The 14669-nt window shown below is 36.9% G+C and overlaps 2 protein-coding genes across 2 annotated transcripts in view; both read right to left on the minus strand.

Annotated features, from left to right (window-relative positions):
- Window positions 1-14669, minus strand: part of LOC306652875 (uncharacterized protein) — a gene marked incomplete at its 3' end in the record, with an annotated part of 58840 nt that overhangs the window by 21139 nt on the left and 23032 nt on the right. The window lies entirely within an intron of this gene.
- LOC306652887 (uncharacterized protein) overlaps window positions 1-14669 on the minus strand; it is a gene marked incomplete at its 3' end in the record, with an annotated part of 60117 nt that overhangs the window by 10546 nt on the left and 34902 nt on the right. Inside the window, exon 2 of the mRNA XM_079125524.1 lies at window positions 5014-5087. Within this exon, the coding sequence (XP_078981650.1) occupies window positions 5014-5070 (57 nt within the window). The 5' untranslated portion in view covers window positions 5071-5087. The remainder of the gene's footprint in view (window positions 1-5013; window positions 5088-14669) is intronic.

Below are 14669 nucleotides of genomic sequence, written 5' to 3' on the forward strand. Positions count from 1 at the left end.
AAATGGAGGAATTACTCTAAAGAAATAGCCAATTACTGTAGAAACCAAGTCAAGTTAAAAACAAAAAAATAGCCAAAATGACCAGGAATACAAGTCATATCTCAATAATAACCCAGAATGTTAATGACCTAAACTCATCAATCAAAAGACACAGAATGGCAGATTGGATTAAAAAGAAAGACCCAACAATATGCTGCCTTCAAGAGACTCATCTCATAGAAATAGATACCCACAGCCTAAAGGTTAAATGATGGGGAAAACATACCACACATACAGAGTCAGTAATAAAAAGTGGAGTTTTCCTCCTCATATCAGATAAAGTGAACTTCAAGTCAAAGTTAGTCAAAAGGGATAAAGAAGGATATTTCATACTGCTTCAGGGAAGCATAAATCAGCAAGACAAAATAATCATAAATATCTATGCTCCAAACAATGGTACATCCTTGTACATTAAACAAATCCTTCACAGTAGACCACAACACAATAATGCTCAGTGACTTTAACACAACTCTCTCACAATTGGACAGAACTTCCAAACAAAAATTGAATAAAAAAACCATAGAACTCAATAACACAATCAATAATTTAGACTTAACAGACATGTAGAATATTCCATCCATCTATGAGTGAAAACACTTTCTTAAGCAGCACATGGATCCTTCTCTAAAATAGACCATATGTTATGTCACAAAGCTACTATTAGCAAATACAAAAATTAGAGATAATCCCTTATATTCTATTAGATCATAAAGAATGATATTAGAAATCAATTACAAAATAAAAAACAGAAACTACTCCAACATCTGGAGATTAAATAACATGCTATTGAATGATGCATAGATAACAGAAGACATCAGGGGGAATTAAAAAGTGTCTTAGAGGAAAATGAGAACAAAAATACAGCATATCAAAATCTCTGGGACACTAAGAAAGCAGTACTAAGAGGAAAATTTATTTCATAGAGCACATTCAATAAAAGAAGAAAAAGTCAACAAATAAATGACCTACCACTATAGACCAAAGCCCTAGAAAAAGAACAGATCAACACCAAATTAGTAGAAAACAGAAAATAATTAAAATCAGAGCTGAAATAAATGAAATTGAAACCAAAGAAACAATTCAAAAAATTGACAAAACAAAAAGATGATTCTTTGAAAAAATAAACAAAACTGATAAACCCTTAGCCACACTAATGAAGAAAAGGAGAAAACACTCAAATTACTAAAATCCATCATGAAAAAGGAAATAGCACGACAGACACTACTGAAATACAAAACACAATTAGAAGCTACTTTGAAAATCTATACTCAAATAAAAAATCTCGAACACATCAAAACATTTTGAGAAACATGATATATCCAAACTAAATCTGGAGGACATACACAATTTAAATAGATCAATTTAAAACAATGAAATGGAAGAAGTCATCAAAAGCCTACCAAACCAAGAAAAGTCAGGGAACAGATGGATTCTCAGTCAGGTTCAACAAGACCTTCAAAGAAGAACTCATTTCAATACTCTCCAAAGTATTCCATGAAATAGAAAATGAGGGAACACTTCCAAACTCACCCTATTGAGCTAATATCACCCTGATACCAAAACCAGACAGAGAAACACTGTAGAAAGAAAATTTCTGACCAATATCCCTAAAACAACATAGATGCAAAAATTCTTAGCAAGATTTTAGCAAATTGCATACAAAAATATATGGAAAAGATAGTGCACCATGATCAAGTGGGTTTTATCCCAGGGGTGCAAGCTTGGTTCAACATCTAGAAATCAATATATGTAATTCACCACATCAACAGACTTAAATTAGGAATTATAATCATTTCAACAGATACAGAGAAAAAAATTGATAAAATACAGTAACCCTTCATGCTCCAAACACTAGAAAAAATAGGGATAGTAGGAATATGCCTCATCATTGTAAAGGCTATCTATGCTAAGCCCATGGCCAACATCATTCTAAATGGAGAAAAACTGAAAGAATTTCCCCTGAAAATTGGAACAAGGCATAGATGCCCTCTTTCACCAATTCAACATCATCCTTGAAACTCTAGCCAGAGCAATTAGACAGACAAAAGAAATTAAAGGGATATGAATAGGAAAAGAATAACTCAAACTATCCCTATTTGCCAATGATATCATTCTATATTTAGAGGGCCAAAAAATTCCACCAGAAAACTTCTAGTATGCATAAATTAATTCAGTAAAGTGCCAGAATATAAAATCAATGCTCATGAACCTAATGAAATTTTATTCATAAGTGAAAATCCTCTGAAGGAGAAATTAGGAAAACTATCCCATTCACAATAGCCTCAAATATAAAATACTTGAGAATCAATATAAAGAGGTAAAATACCTACAATAACTACAGAACACTATGGAAAGAAATGAAAGAAAACCTTAGAAGATGGAAAGAGCTCCCATGTTCTTGGATAGGCAGAATTAATATTGTCAAAATGGTGATATTACCAAAAGTACTATACAAATTCAATGCAATTCCAATTAAAATTCCAATATTGGACCTCATAGAAATAGAGAAAGCAATTATGAAATTCATTTGGAGGAATAAGAAACCCAGAATAGTTAAAGCAATTCTTAGCAGGAAGTGTGAAGCAGATGTTATCACAATACCAGAAATTCAACTATATTACAGAGCAATACTAACAAAAGCTGCATGGTATTGCCATCAAAATAAGAGAAGTAGATCAATGGTACAGAACCGAGGACACACAGATAAGCCCACAAGAATACAGTTATCTCATAGTAGATAAACATAGCCTCTTCAACAAATGGTGCTGGGAAAATGAAATTAAACCCCTATCTCTCACACTGCACAAAACTCAACTCAAAATGAAGCAAGGTCCTCAGAATTAGACCAGAGAACTTGCACCAATTGCACCAAATAAAAGAAAATTTGAGTCCAAATCTTCATCATGTCAGCTTAGGACCAGACCTCCTAAACAGGACTCCTAAAGCACAAAAAAAAAAAAAAAAAAAAAAAAAAAAAAATTAAAAACAGGAATCAATAATTGGCATAGATTAAAACTAAAAAGTTTTTTCTCAGCAAGGAAAAAATCAACAATGTGAAGAGAACCTACAGTGTCGAAGAAAATCTTACCATGCATACATCTGATAGAGCACTAATCTGCAGAATCTATAAAGAACACAAAAAATATTACACCAAGAATACAGATAATCCAATCAACAAATTGCCTAAGGAAATGAGCAGACACTTCTCATAAGATTTACAAGCAATCAACAGATATATGAAAAATATTCAACATATTTAATAATAAAAGAAATGCAAATCAAAACTATCCTAAGATTTCATCTCACCTGATTAAAATGGCTATTATCAAGAATACAAGCAACAAGAAGTGTTGGCAAGGATCTGGGGAAAAAGTACACTCATACATTGCTGGTGGGGTTGCAAATTGGTGCAACCATTCTGGAAAGCAGTATAGAGATTCCTTAGAAAACTTGGAATGGAACCACCATTTGAACCAGCTATCCCACTCCTTGGACAATACCCAGAGGAATGAAACTCAGCACACTACAGTGATACAGCTACATCAATGTTTATAGCAGCTCAATTCACAATAGCTAAATTGTGGAACCATGGTAGATGTCCTTCAATAGATGAATAGATAAGGAAACAGTGATATATATACACAATGGAATATTATTCATTCATAAAAAATAAAATTAGGACATTTGCTGGCAAATTGCAGGAGTTGGAGAATATCATGCCAAGTGAAAGAAGCCAATCCCAAAAAAGCATAAGCTGAATGATTTCTCTGATAAGTGGATGATGACACATAATGTGGGGTGAGGAGGAGGCAAGAATAGAGGAAGGAAAAGGAGGGATGGGGTGTGGTAGGGGAATAAAAACAATAGAATGAGACAAACATCATTACCCTATGTACATGTATGTGTACAACCAGATAAAGGAAATTTGTACCCCATTTATTTGCAATGAACCAAAATATAATAAAATAAAATAAAAAAGAAATCCCAAGGGAAAAGTGTAGCAGCACAGCATCATACAGTGCTTATTGACTATTTTTTCAGAGATGGCAGTCAAATGATCTGTTTTGTGGCTGCATTATCAAAAGGATGGGTTGTGGGTAAACACTGGAAAGCCACTATGGAGAGCCTGTGATCAGATGAAACCAGAAACAGTGGCTTGTTAAAGAAGAAATGCATTACAGACTACTCCACAGTTTCCACAGATTAGAGGGTTTATCAGGAAATTTCTTCATTAAGGAGACCCACATCATTCAATACAAAACCCAGTACTGAGATTGCATTTCCTCTAACATTTGCAGTGGTACCTCAGCATTCTCTGGGTGGGGTGAGGGGGAAGAAAGCAGGTAAGCTAAGGTTGTGCTCTCCACCATGAGGAAAGGCCTGATTGAGCCAGAGCAGAAAAGAAAACTGCTGGATCATATTTGCTTTATAAAAGCTATATGTTTCCAAAATTAGAAATCCTAGAAAGAGGTCCCTTTATTTCAGTTACATTAGTACCAGGGAAATGGGAAGATTTCAGAGCCTTAAAGTGTGTCTTTTTCATCTTTGGTTTGTTTTATCTTTGGGTTTCCCAACTTATTTCTTTTCTCATGATATATCTGATTTTTTTCAGATATGTTCATTCATTCCTTGTTTTAGGGTCCTTGATCTCTTTTTCTTATTTTAAATCCCTTCTATTCTTATCCTTCTTGAATTTCATTCTCATCTCCTCTTCAGTCTCTGCTTACTGTCAGTACTTTCAATGTCATTTTTCAGAATTTATTATGATAAATTTATTGTCCCTAAGGTCTTTTTTTCAGTGAGGTATACATTGTTATTTTCTACTGCTTCTCTTCATTGTGTGGCCTTATAGAAATCATTTAAAATATACATACTAGAAATATACTATGCATATTTTGCTATGTTTTGTTTGACCTAATCTCCTTTCTGTAAGCAAATAAGTTGACAAGAAATTTAAATTGACAATTTACATACCCATTGCTGGCTATGTCCCATGCCATCAAGCCGCTCCTGCTCTTCTGCTGATAACATGTCCAAATGTGACTCTGCTGATAAACATAAAGATGTACTTAAGCTACTTTAAACTGTTAGAATGAGTGAAAATCATTCACATAAGAAAAAATCACATAAGAAAGGATAATAGTAATACTTCTAAAATTTTATTTTCACAATTATAATTTTAAATTAAATTTAATTTTAGGTGAATGTTTATGTTGTTTGGAACTTCTGGATTGTTGGGGGGGGGGCTAGAGATTGTACAAAGGCACAGGTGGATCCTTGCAGAGAACTGTGTCACTACTTCAAATTCCAAGTCTTTTTTTATTTGGAGACAGGAGGTCTGCAAATTCCCTGGCTGACATTAAACCTGTAATCAGCCTGCCTCAGCCTCCTAAGAATCTGTAAATAGAGATGTGCCCCTCTTCTGTCAGGGTATACTGAGTTATTTAGGGAGTAATTAGGCAGACCCAATACTCCTGAGACACTAGAGTTCATCATGTTCAATGCATATGATGACTCAAAAGTCCATCCATTCAAGGAAAAAGGACAATTTTACAGAAAAAAAATATTAAAATTACAATGGAAACAAGAGCCAACCTAGATGCCTTTCAACAGATGAATGGATAAAGAAATGGTGACATATATACACAATGGAATATCATTGAGTCATAAAGAAGAATAATGTTATGGCATTTGTACATAAATAGATGGAATTGAGAAATAACATGCTAAGAGAAATAAGCCAGTCACAAAAAAAAAAAAAAACAAAAGCTGAAAGTTTTCCCTGATAAGGGGATGATGATACATAGTGGAGATGGGGAGGTGGAGGTGAGAGAAGAATGGAGAAGCTTTAGAGGAAGTGAGAGGGAAAGGGGTGCATGGGTATGAAAGATGGTGGAATGAGACAGACATCATTACTCTATGCACACATATGATTAAAAAATGGTATGAATCTACATCATGCACAACCATAGAAACAAAAATTTGTACCTATTTGTGTACAAAGAATCTAAATGAAATCTCTAAATATGTGAAAAAATGAATAAAAAAATATTCACACTCATTAATATATCTTTGTCATAATAGTAACTTTTCAAGAAAAACTGCACAGCATTTTTGGAATTCAACAACAACAACAAATGGTCACTGTTCCACTTTTACCAGTGAACTGCATGTGCTTTTTCTTTCCTTTTCCTTCATTTCTTCTTTTAGTATTCACTCACTATGATTGGAAGCATCAATCATAGTGCCTGCTACTCCTGACATACACTGGTTTTCCTTTACTAGTGTTACCTCACACATGGACCCTCTTTTGTACTGGGGAATAACCACTTGATCTGTAAATTATTCCATTTTCTCTCTATTCCATTAGGTCCTGGAGTGCCAGGGGATGCTTTTATATCACATTGGTGTGAACACTTTGCAAACAAAATTGAGTGTGAGGTATGATTCTGAGGTCATAACAGGTTCATGGATAGTGCCTATTTTAGAGGTAGGAATGAATGCAGACTTGAGGAGTGAGGATATCATGCAGAGGCAGAAAATGGTAATGGTGTGGAAGAATGTAGCATGGCATAGAGACAGGCTTAAATGGCACAGTCTTTGTCTGATGATATAGGAATTGGTGAAAACTTCCAGAGGAGTGTACAGGCAGGGAAAGGACTAAAGATGCAGATTAGGCACAACTGTACTGTGAAAGATGCCTAGAAATTTTGAGGTATTTGGAAAACCACATTCCAAAGATAGTAACATGCCACATATGCATACATAACTGGACCAATCTAAACTGTGTGAGCATTAGAACTTCAGGCACATGCTCATGAATGGAGATGGATGATGAGAATGCAACCATGCACTACTGGTTTGATGCAGTCCTGAATGGAGGGCATGTCTCCAGAAGGATCTGGATTTGTCATCACCATGGAGAGGATAACAAACATCAAGTCAAAGAGTGATGAGAAAACACTCCCTTGGTGTGTGGAAGTATTATGTATTGACTGTTCTGAGTCAAAATTTCAGGAAAGAGTGTTCAACAGTAAGTGTTCATTTTACAAGTAAGTGATAAATGAAAGTACATAAGATCATACATTTTATCATTTCTTGCTACAAGGTGAACAGAAAGGTTGTCGAAGTCATGAAATAAAATGGCATATGAACCATAACAAAAGTTTTAATGCATTCAGTCAGTACACTGGGTGTCATAGTATTGTAGGCAGTATCTTATAAATGAGTTTCTCCTAACTTACAGACAGGACTTGACATCCTGGTTTCAAAAAAAAATTTCCTATGGTCTCAGGATTCTGGAATCTAACTCTGCTCCCCTGGGCCTATCTATAAAACTTTGGTGTCAAGCAAATCAGTCTCATAATCCAGGTAACTGGTGTAACAACTCCAATTTGGGAAGTTTATTTTTAGAAAGTCTATGATATGGTATTTTAAAACACCTTTTCCTCAGACATTTACAGAAATATTTTGAAACATGGATGCAAACACCAACACAGACCTGATGGGGCAAATCCTCCCAATGCATTGCAGAAAACATGTAAATCATGAGTGAGAAATTGCCTATCATTTCAAAGGTTTTAATATAGGTATTTTCATAGAAGTCACACTGCAAAAGTTAAGTGATTTCAGTTTCCTTGTTCCCTTCTTCCTATTTCCATTTTTTGGAAATGTATGTTTGATTTTTGTTGTAGGCTTTATGTCCTACAACCTGGAGACAAGATATTTTGTAAATGTTTTGTATTTCACCCAGCATTCAGTTATTAATGAAACATAAAAGTAGATGATGAATTACATCACAGGAAGCATGTAAGTCCTTAGATACAGAAAAGAAAATTAAATATATACTTACAAAAACTGGAATATATCAATGTCACCTCATGTTCCTACTGAATGAATATGCAGCTTAGCCTGAGTGATATGGATTTCAGAGAGAATTGATAAAGATTTCATTAGCTTTGGGTTTCTTATTTGTTTGGGGATTTTTGTTGAATATAACCACATGACTGAAATATACTAAATCAATATAAGAATTATAGCTTTAGTAAAAGCTGCAGTTAAGTTTCCAATGGTAAGAACACCATTGCAATGACCATGAATACTTAGGGAAGGGTAAAATACCAATGTGATTATGCAGAATGCTAGAGACAAAAGACATCTGTCTGCAGAGAAGCAAGCAAGGAACCTGAGAAGTTCAACATCAAAGTTGGAGTAATAAGATGGTAGCACATATGTGGAGTGACCTGTCAGAATTGTTTGATCCATTTTATTGTAAGCATGCAACCTGTACCTCATTTGTCTTATTATCAAAAAGTCCAAAGTTGTGAAGAGAATCCATTTCTCATCAGACAGGTTTTTCTGAACTAATTAGATCAGACATATGCTTTTGGAACCAAAGCTAATATATGTACTGTTGTCTTTTTCATACCCAAGTGGGACAGTGGCATACCTTCTTGTCTGAATCCTCTGGTTTAAGCCATTTCATGTATCTTTTTCCTCCCTTGTGCACAGATACAGGTTCCACATCTAAAAAGAAAAAGAAAAACAAAAACAAAAAACACATGATAAAGATTAAAGAATTCAGAAAAGCCAATACAAAGCAAAATGTGTTCTGAAAGTTCACAGATTTGACACATACCAGTTAAGTATTTTGCTTCAAAGTCTTTGGTATATACACTATGAGTATTAGTCTTGGTGTTTGAGGAATAAAGGAATGAATTTCATCAAGAATTCTGGTGAAAATGAGTCTGGTATAGCATACATAAATTTAATTTCAAATATTTTCAGAATTTGCTGGATGAGCAGAAAACTAGATACCTAGAGATCAGAATTTCGCACCCCAAGAGATTGCATTTTTGACATAACCGAGGATATGGATTCTTTCCAATGCAGTGGTAGATTAGTAGTAGTAGTAGTAGTAGTACTAGTAGTAGAAGTACTAGTAGAAATAGTAGTAATAGTAGAAGAAGCCCCAATAATAATGAAATAATAGCTGTCTTTAAAACAACCAAAGCTTCAAAATGCTAGGCCTCTCATCTGAATAACTGATATGTTTGCCACTCGTATGAATGTGGGCTTGTTATGTAAGGAGGAGAAATTTCTTCTAGTCCCTACTGGTTTCAATCATCTGTAGACCAGCAATCATCTCACCTTTGGTTTTAATGCAGGTACCCTGATAGAAGTGAATCGCATTCTTTCAGTTTCCTCATTTATCCCCTCCAAAATTACCTAGCTAATATCTTTGGTTTTTCCCTCATTTCCCCTTCCCTTTAGCTTTTTCAAAAAAACCTTTAGAGCTAGGTACTTGATACTTTCTATTTTGGATTCTTTGAATGCAGTATCCCAAGTCCGCCTGTCAAAGAAGAAAATTTATCTTAAAACATGATTTCTAGAAGGGGTTTCAAGATGGCAAACTAGATGGTGACTGCATCTCCTGGTGTTCCAGAACTCAGGATTCAAGAAGGGGAGGTATTGGGAGACTTGGACAAACTCAGAGACACTCGATGAGTCACTCCCATTGGGTGAAGCTCGGCCCGGGCAGCAGGCCAGGACAGTGGGCATCTTCTCGAAGCAGGGCAGGGCAGCGAGAGGATTTCCCCAGCAGCCCGGTTCCATCCAGCAGCTGGCCAGTTCCATGGGAGCTTCTTGGAGAAGAACCACCCAGTGAGAGTCTTTCTGCACACACCCAGTCCCAAGCAGCGGGCCCTGGTGAGGTCTGCAAGCAGCTTCTCAGACCAGGACAGGAGGACCAGAGGATTTCCCAAGCAGCCTGGCTTCATCCAGCGGCATGCCTGGCCCACAGCCAGCTTCTCAGAGTAGGTCCACCCAGTGAGAGGCTTTCTGTGCACAACCACCCCCAAGCTCCAAGCCCTGGTCAGGTCTGCAGGCAGTTTCTCAGACCAGGACAGGAGGGCCAGAGGCTTTCCCAAGCATCCTGGCTCCATCCGGCGGCAGGCCCAGCCCACAGCCAGCTTCTCCAAGCAGACCCGCCTAGTGAGAGGCTTTCTGAGCACAACCAACCTCAAGTTCCGCACCCAGCAGTGGGTCCCTGTCCCCAGACAGCTTCTCAGACCAAGGCAGGGTGGCGAGAGTGGTTCCCCAGCAGCCCGGCTCCAGCTGGTGGCAGGCCTAGGCCACAGTCAGCTTCTCTGAACAGACCTGCCCAGTGAAAAGTTTTTCACACCCAGTCCCCAGTGGCGGCCATGGTCCCATCCACAGGCAGCTTCTTGAACCAGGGCATGGAGGCCTGAGTGTTTCCCGGGCAGCCCGCCTCCATCCAGTGGCAGACCCAATCCACAGCAGGCTTCTTGGAGTAGGCATGCCTAGTGAGAGGCTTTCCAAGCACATCCATCCCACAATTCCACACACACTAGCAGGCCAGGGGTAGCTTTCTTCTGAAGCACTGCATTATCAGTTTTCTCCAAGACTTCAGGCTACTGAAGGTTAAAAGGTGATATGATAGAAATCTACAGGGACACTATAAGCCAATAGAGGAAATCTGCAATATCTCAGCGTCCCACTGATATCTGACCGATGTGAGAAAACAAGGGAAGAAAATGTACCAAACAAACCTAGATGCTATATCAATAAAACCCAATGACGGCATGGCAAAAGAAATGGCAGAAAGAAAGTTCAGAATGTACATAATTAAAACAATCAGAGAAGCAAACAAGGAGATGAAAGATCAAATGCAGTCATTGAAGGATGAGATGAAAGAGCAAATGCAGGCATTAAATGATCACACCAATCAACAGTGAAAAAAGCAAATACGGGAAGAAAAAGATTATTTCAATAAAGAGTTGAAGATACTGAAAAAAAAACAAACAAACAGAAATTCTTGAAATGAAGTAAACAATAAACCAAACTAAAAACTCCATAGAAAGCATAACCAATAGGATAGAACACCTGGAAGACAGAATATCAGACATTGAAGACAAAATATTTAATCTTGAAAACAAAGTTGGCCAAACAGAGAAGACGGTAAAAAATCAAGAACAGAATCTACAAGAATTATGGGATATCATGAAAAGGCCAAAAATTTGAGAATTATAAAGGTTGTAACAGCAAAATCTCCTTATATTCATAAAGGAACTAATTTTAGTGCAAGATAGGAAATTAAGGCAGATTCCTCTCAATTGAAATACAACATCTTTAGCAAAGGAGAGACTTGGAATTTTGCAATGATATGAAGCATAATTCAAAATACTGCCATAACTTCTGGGCAGAATTAGAATGTGCATGTTGGAGCCCTTCACTTGTTATTTTATATAGGTATTTGCCCTGGGATATCAGAAAAAAAAAAAAAAAACATACATTACATATTAACTTATAAGACAGATCTCTGACATAAAGTGTGGTTTTGGAGGCATTCACAAGATTAAGGTGATTATAAAAGATAAACTGAGTCAGATATTTGCTGAGAGCTCTGATCAACTAGAGCTTGGTCCTGTGGTCTGCCGAAAGATTAAAACATCATGGGCACTTTCATTGAAACATATTGCTTGCAGCTCTGTGATAGTAATTGCCAGGGAGAGATCAGAAACCACAGCTTGTTTGCACTTCCAAGACATACAGCCAAATCTCTTCACAGAATGGTGGGTGTTCATCCTGATCATATGGTCTCAGGATAGTGGTGGTCTGGAATGAGCTGAAAATTTTATCAGAAATGTGTTGTGTCTTTTGAAAAGTTATTTGAGTAGAAGTCCACAGAACACTTACTCTTTAAAAGGGTGGTTTAGAATAAGAATATTGAGGGAGAATAGTTTTTGAAAATTCAAGGGAGAGAAGGATTAAGGAGTACTGAAGCAGTGTCATGTGATATATTTTTCTGCAGTTCCTAGAAGAAATCAGATTTGGCAAGCAGGCCATGACTGGCATGCTCCAACTGGCTGCATGGAAACCCTCAAACACATGGATTTTTTTCCACCTGCAGATCACTGACAGCAGGAGTCCATCAGTGGGACCTGTATTACCTGGCTCCATGGACCAGAATGTTTTTGGGAATATCCCACCTTAGAAAGATCAATATCTCTGTATACATGAATGATATGGAGGGTGTGTGTTTTCTTCAAATTGCAAAGATCCCTCAACATTTCCTGGGTGGGTTGGGAAACAAATAGCAGAGGAGATTAGTTTATTCATGCCACTAGCAATATATGCCTTTTGGGACTAGAGCAAATAAATAGCTGGAAAATATCTGACTATGTCTGACTACAGGAAACCCCAAAAAGTTATGTTTGTCAAGTAGGAAATCCTGGATCTTCTTTTCTATAGCACTAGTACAAGAGAAATCTCAGTTTTTTGTTGTTTATGTCATTGATTTTTTTTTTGTTTGTTTTTTGTAGTGGATTTTGAAGTTATTTCATTTTTCTCATTGTTTCTTCTTTTTTTATTAAAATCTTTTTTTATTTTTACAGACTGCATTTTGATTTATTGTACACAAACAGGATACAACTTTTGATTTCTATGGTTGTACACAATGTAGATTCACATCATTCATGTAATTTTACATATACATAGGGTAAAACTGTTTCATTCTACTATACTTCCATCCCCCACCCCATTTTCTTGTACACCATCCAAAGTTCCTTCATTCTTCTCTTCCCACATCACTCCCCCTTGTTATATATTGTCATGCACTTATCAGAGAAAACATTCAGCCTTTGGTTTTGGGTTTGGCCTATTTCACTTAGCATATTTTCCAACTTCATCCATTTACTATCAAATGCCATAATTTTATTCTTCTTTATGGCTGAGTGGTATTCCATTGTGTATATATACCACAGTTTCTTTATCCATTCATCTATGGAAGGGCATCTCGGTTGATTCCACAATCTACCTATTGTGAATTGAGCTGCTATGAACATTGATGTGGCTGCTTCACTGTAGTATGCTGATTTTAAGTCCTTTGGGTATAAACCGAGGAGTGGGATAGCTGGGTCAAATGGAGGGTCCATTCCAAATTTTCTCAGGAATCTCCACATGGCTTTCCAGAGTGGCTCCACCAATTTGTAATTCCACCAGCAATGCATGAGTTTGCCTTTCCCCCCACACCCTTGTCAACACTTAATATTGCTTATGTTCTTGATAATAGGCATTCTAATTGGAGTTAGATGAAATCTTAGGGTAGTTTTAATTTGCATTTCTCTAATTGCTAGGGATGATGAACACTTTTTCATGTATTTATTGATCACCTGTATATCTTCTTCTGTGAAGTGTCTGCCCAGTTCCTTAGCCTATTTATTGACTGGGTTCTTTGTATTTTTGGTGTAAAGTTTGTAAGTTCTTTATAAACAATGGAGATGAGTGCTCTGTCTGAAGTGGGTGTGGAAAAGATTTTCTCCCACTCTGTAGGCTCTCTTTTCACATTACTGATTGTTTTCTGTGCTGAGAAAAACTTTTAGTTTGAATCTTTCCCATTTATTGATTCTTGCTTTTATTTCTTGCACTCTGGGTGTCTTGTTAAGGAAATCTTGTCCAAAGCCAACGTGATGGAGATTTGAGCCTACTGCTTCTTCTATTTGGTGAAGGGTCTCAGGTCGAATTCCTAGATCCTTGAATCATTTTGAGTTGAATTTTGTAGAGGGTGAGAGATAGGTGTTTAATTTCATTTTACTGCACATGGATGTTCAATTTTCCCAGCACCATTTGTTCAAGAGGCTATCTTTTCTCCATTGTCTACCATGAGGTTACTGTATTTTTGTGGGTATGTCTCCATGTCTTCTATCCTGTACCATTGGTCTATCTGTCTATTTTGGTACCAATACCATGCCATTTTTGTTACTATTGCTCCATAGTAGAGTTTAAGGCCTGGTATTGTGATACCTCCCGCATCATCCTTCCTGCCCAGTGTTGTTTGGATATTATGGGTCTCTTGTTCTTCCATATGAATTTCTATGAGAAATGTCACAGGGCTTTTTTTGGAATTGTGTTAAATCTGTATAGCACCTTTGGAAGCATGGCCATTTTGATAATATTAATTGCCGAGGTCCAGCCCTAGCAGGAGTCCATGGGTTCCACACAGGTAAATGGGGTGTGGGGAGACAGCATCAGTGATGGATGGAGAATGAAAGACACAGACTCTAGTTCTGGTGCAATCATTCCCACTTTATTCTGGGGAAGGCTAGGTTTATATACATTTTTCTTCAGGCTATAATGGCAGTCTTGTGGTTAATATTAAAGAAGTTTCCAAAGCATAGGCAGAAAACAGCAACCTTACAGATTATCCTTACCTAATCACAATTGTTTTACAATTATCTAACTATGTTAATGAGCTAATACAATGTTTATTTCCTTAATATCTAAACTCTATGTGACCTAAGACTATTCTTATTATTCTCCTGGTTAAAGCAATAGACAAGTAATCTCATGTGACCAACTCTATCTGGTTAATATCTAAATTGCTGAGTTAAGGGCTATAGAAAGGCAGTGATCGCAGTGGTTCTCGTGGCCAATACACTGTCTTATGTAGCTCTTTTTTTCAAGAACAGGGCATTGTGCACCAACATTTATTATAGGGGTGACCAATTCTTTGTAGGAAGGAAGGAATGTTGTGAAACTTTATTCTTTTACCCCACCACCATCGTCAGAATTTAACCAGCCTGTTGGAGACAAAGGCAGATCTATAACTA

The sequence above is a fragment of the Sciurus vulgaris genome, assembly GCF_902686455.1.
Source record: "Sciurus vulgaris genome assembly, contig: HiC_scaffold_633_arrow_ctg1, whole genome shotgun sequence".
NCBI lineage: Eukaryota > Metazoa > Chordata > Mammalia > Rodentia > Sciuridae > Sciurus > Sciurus vulgaris.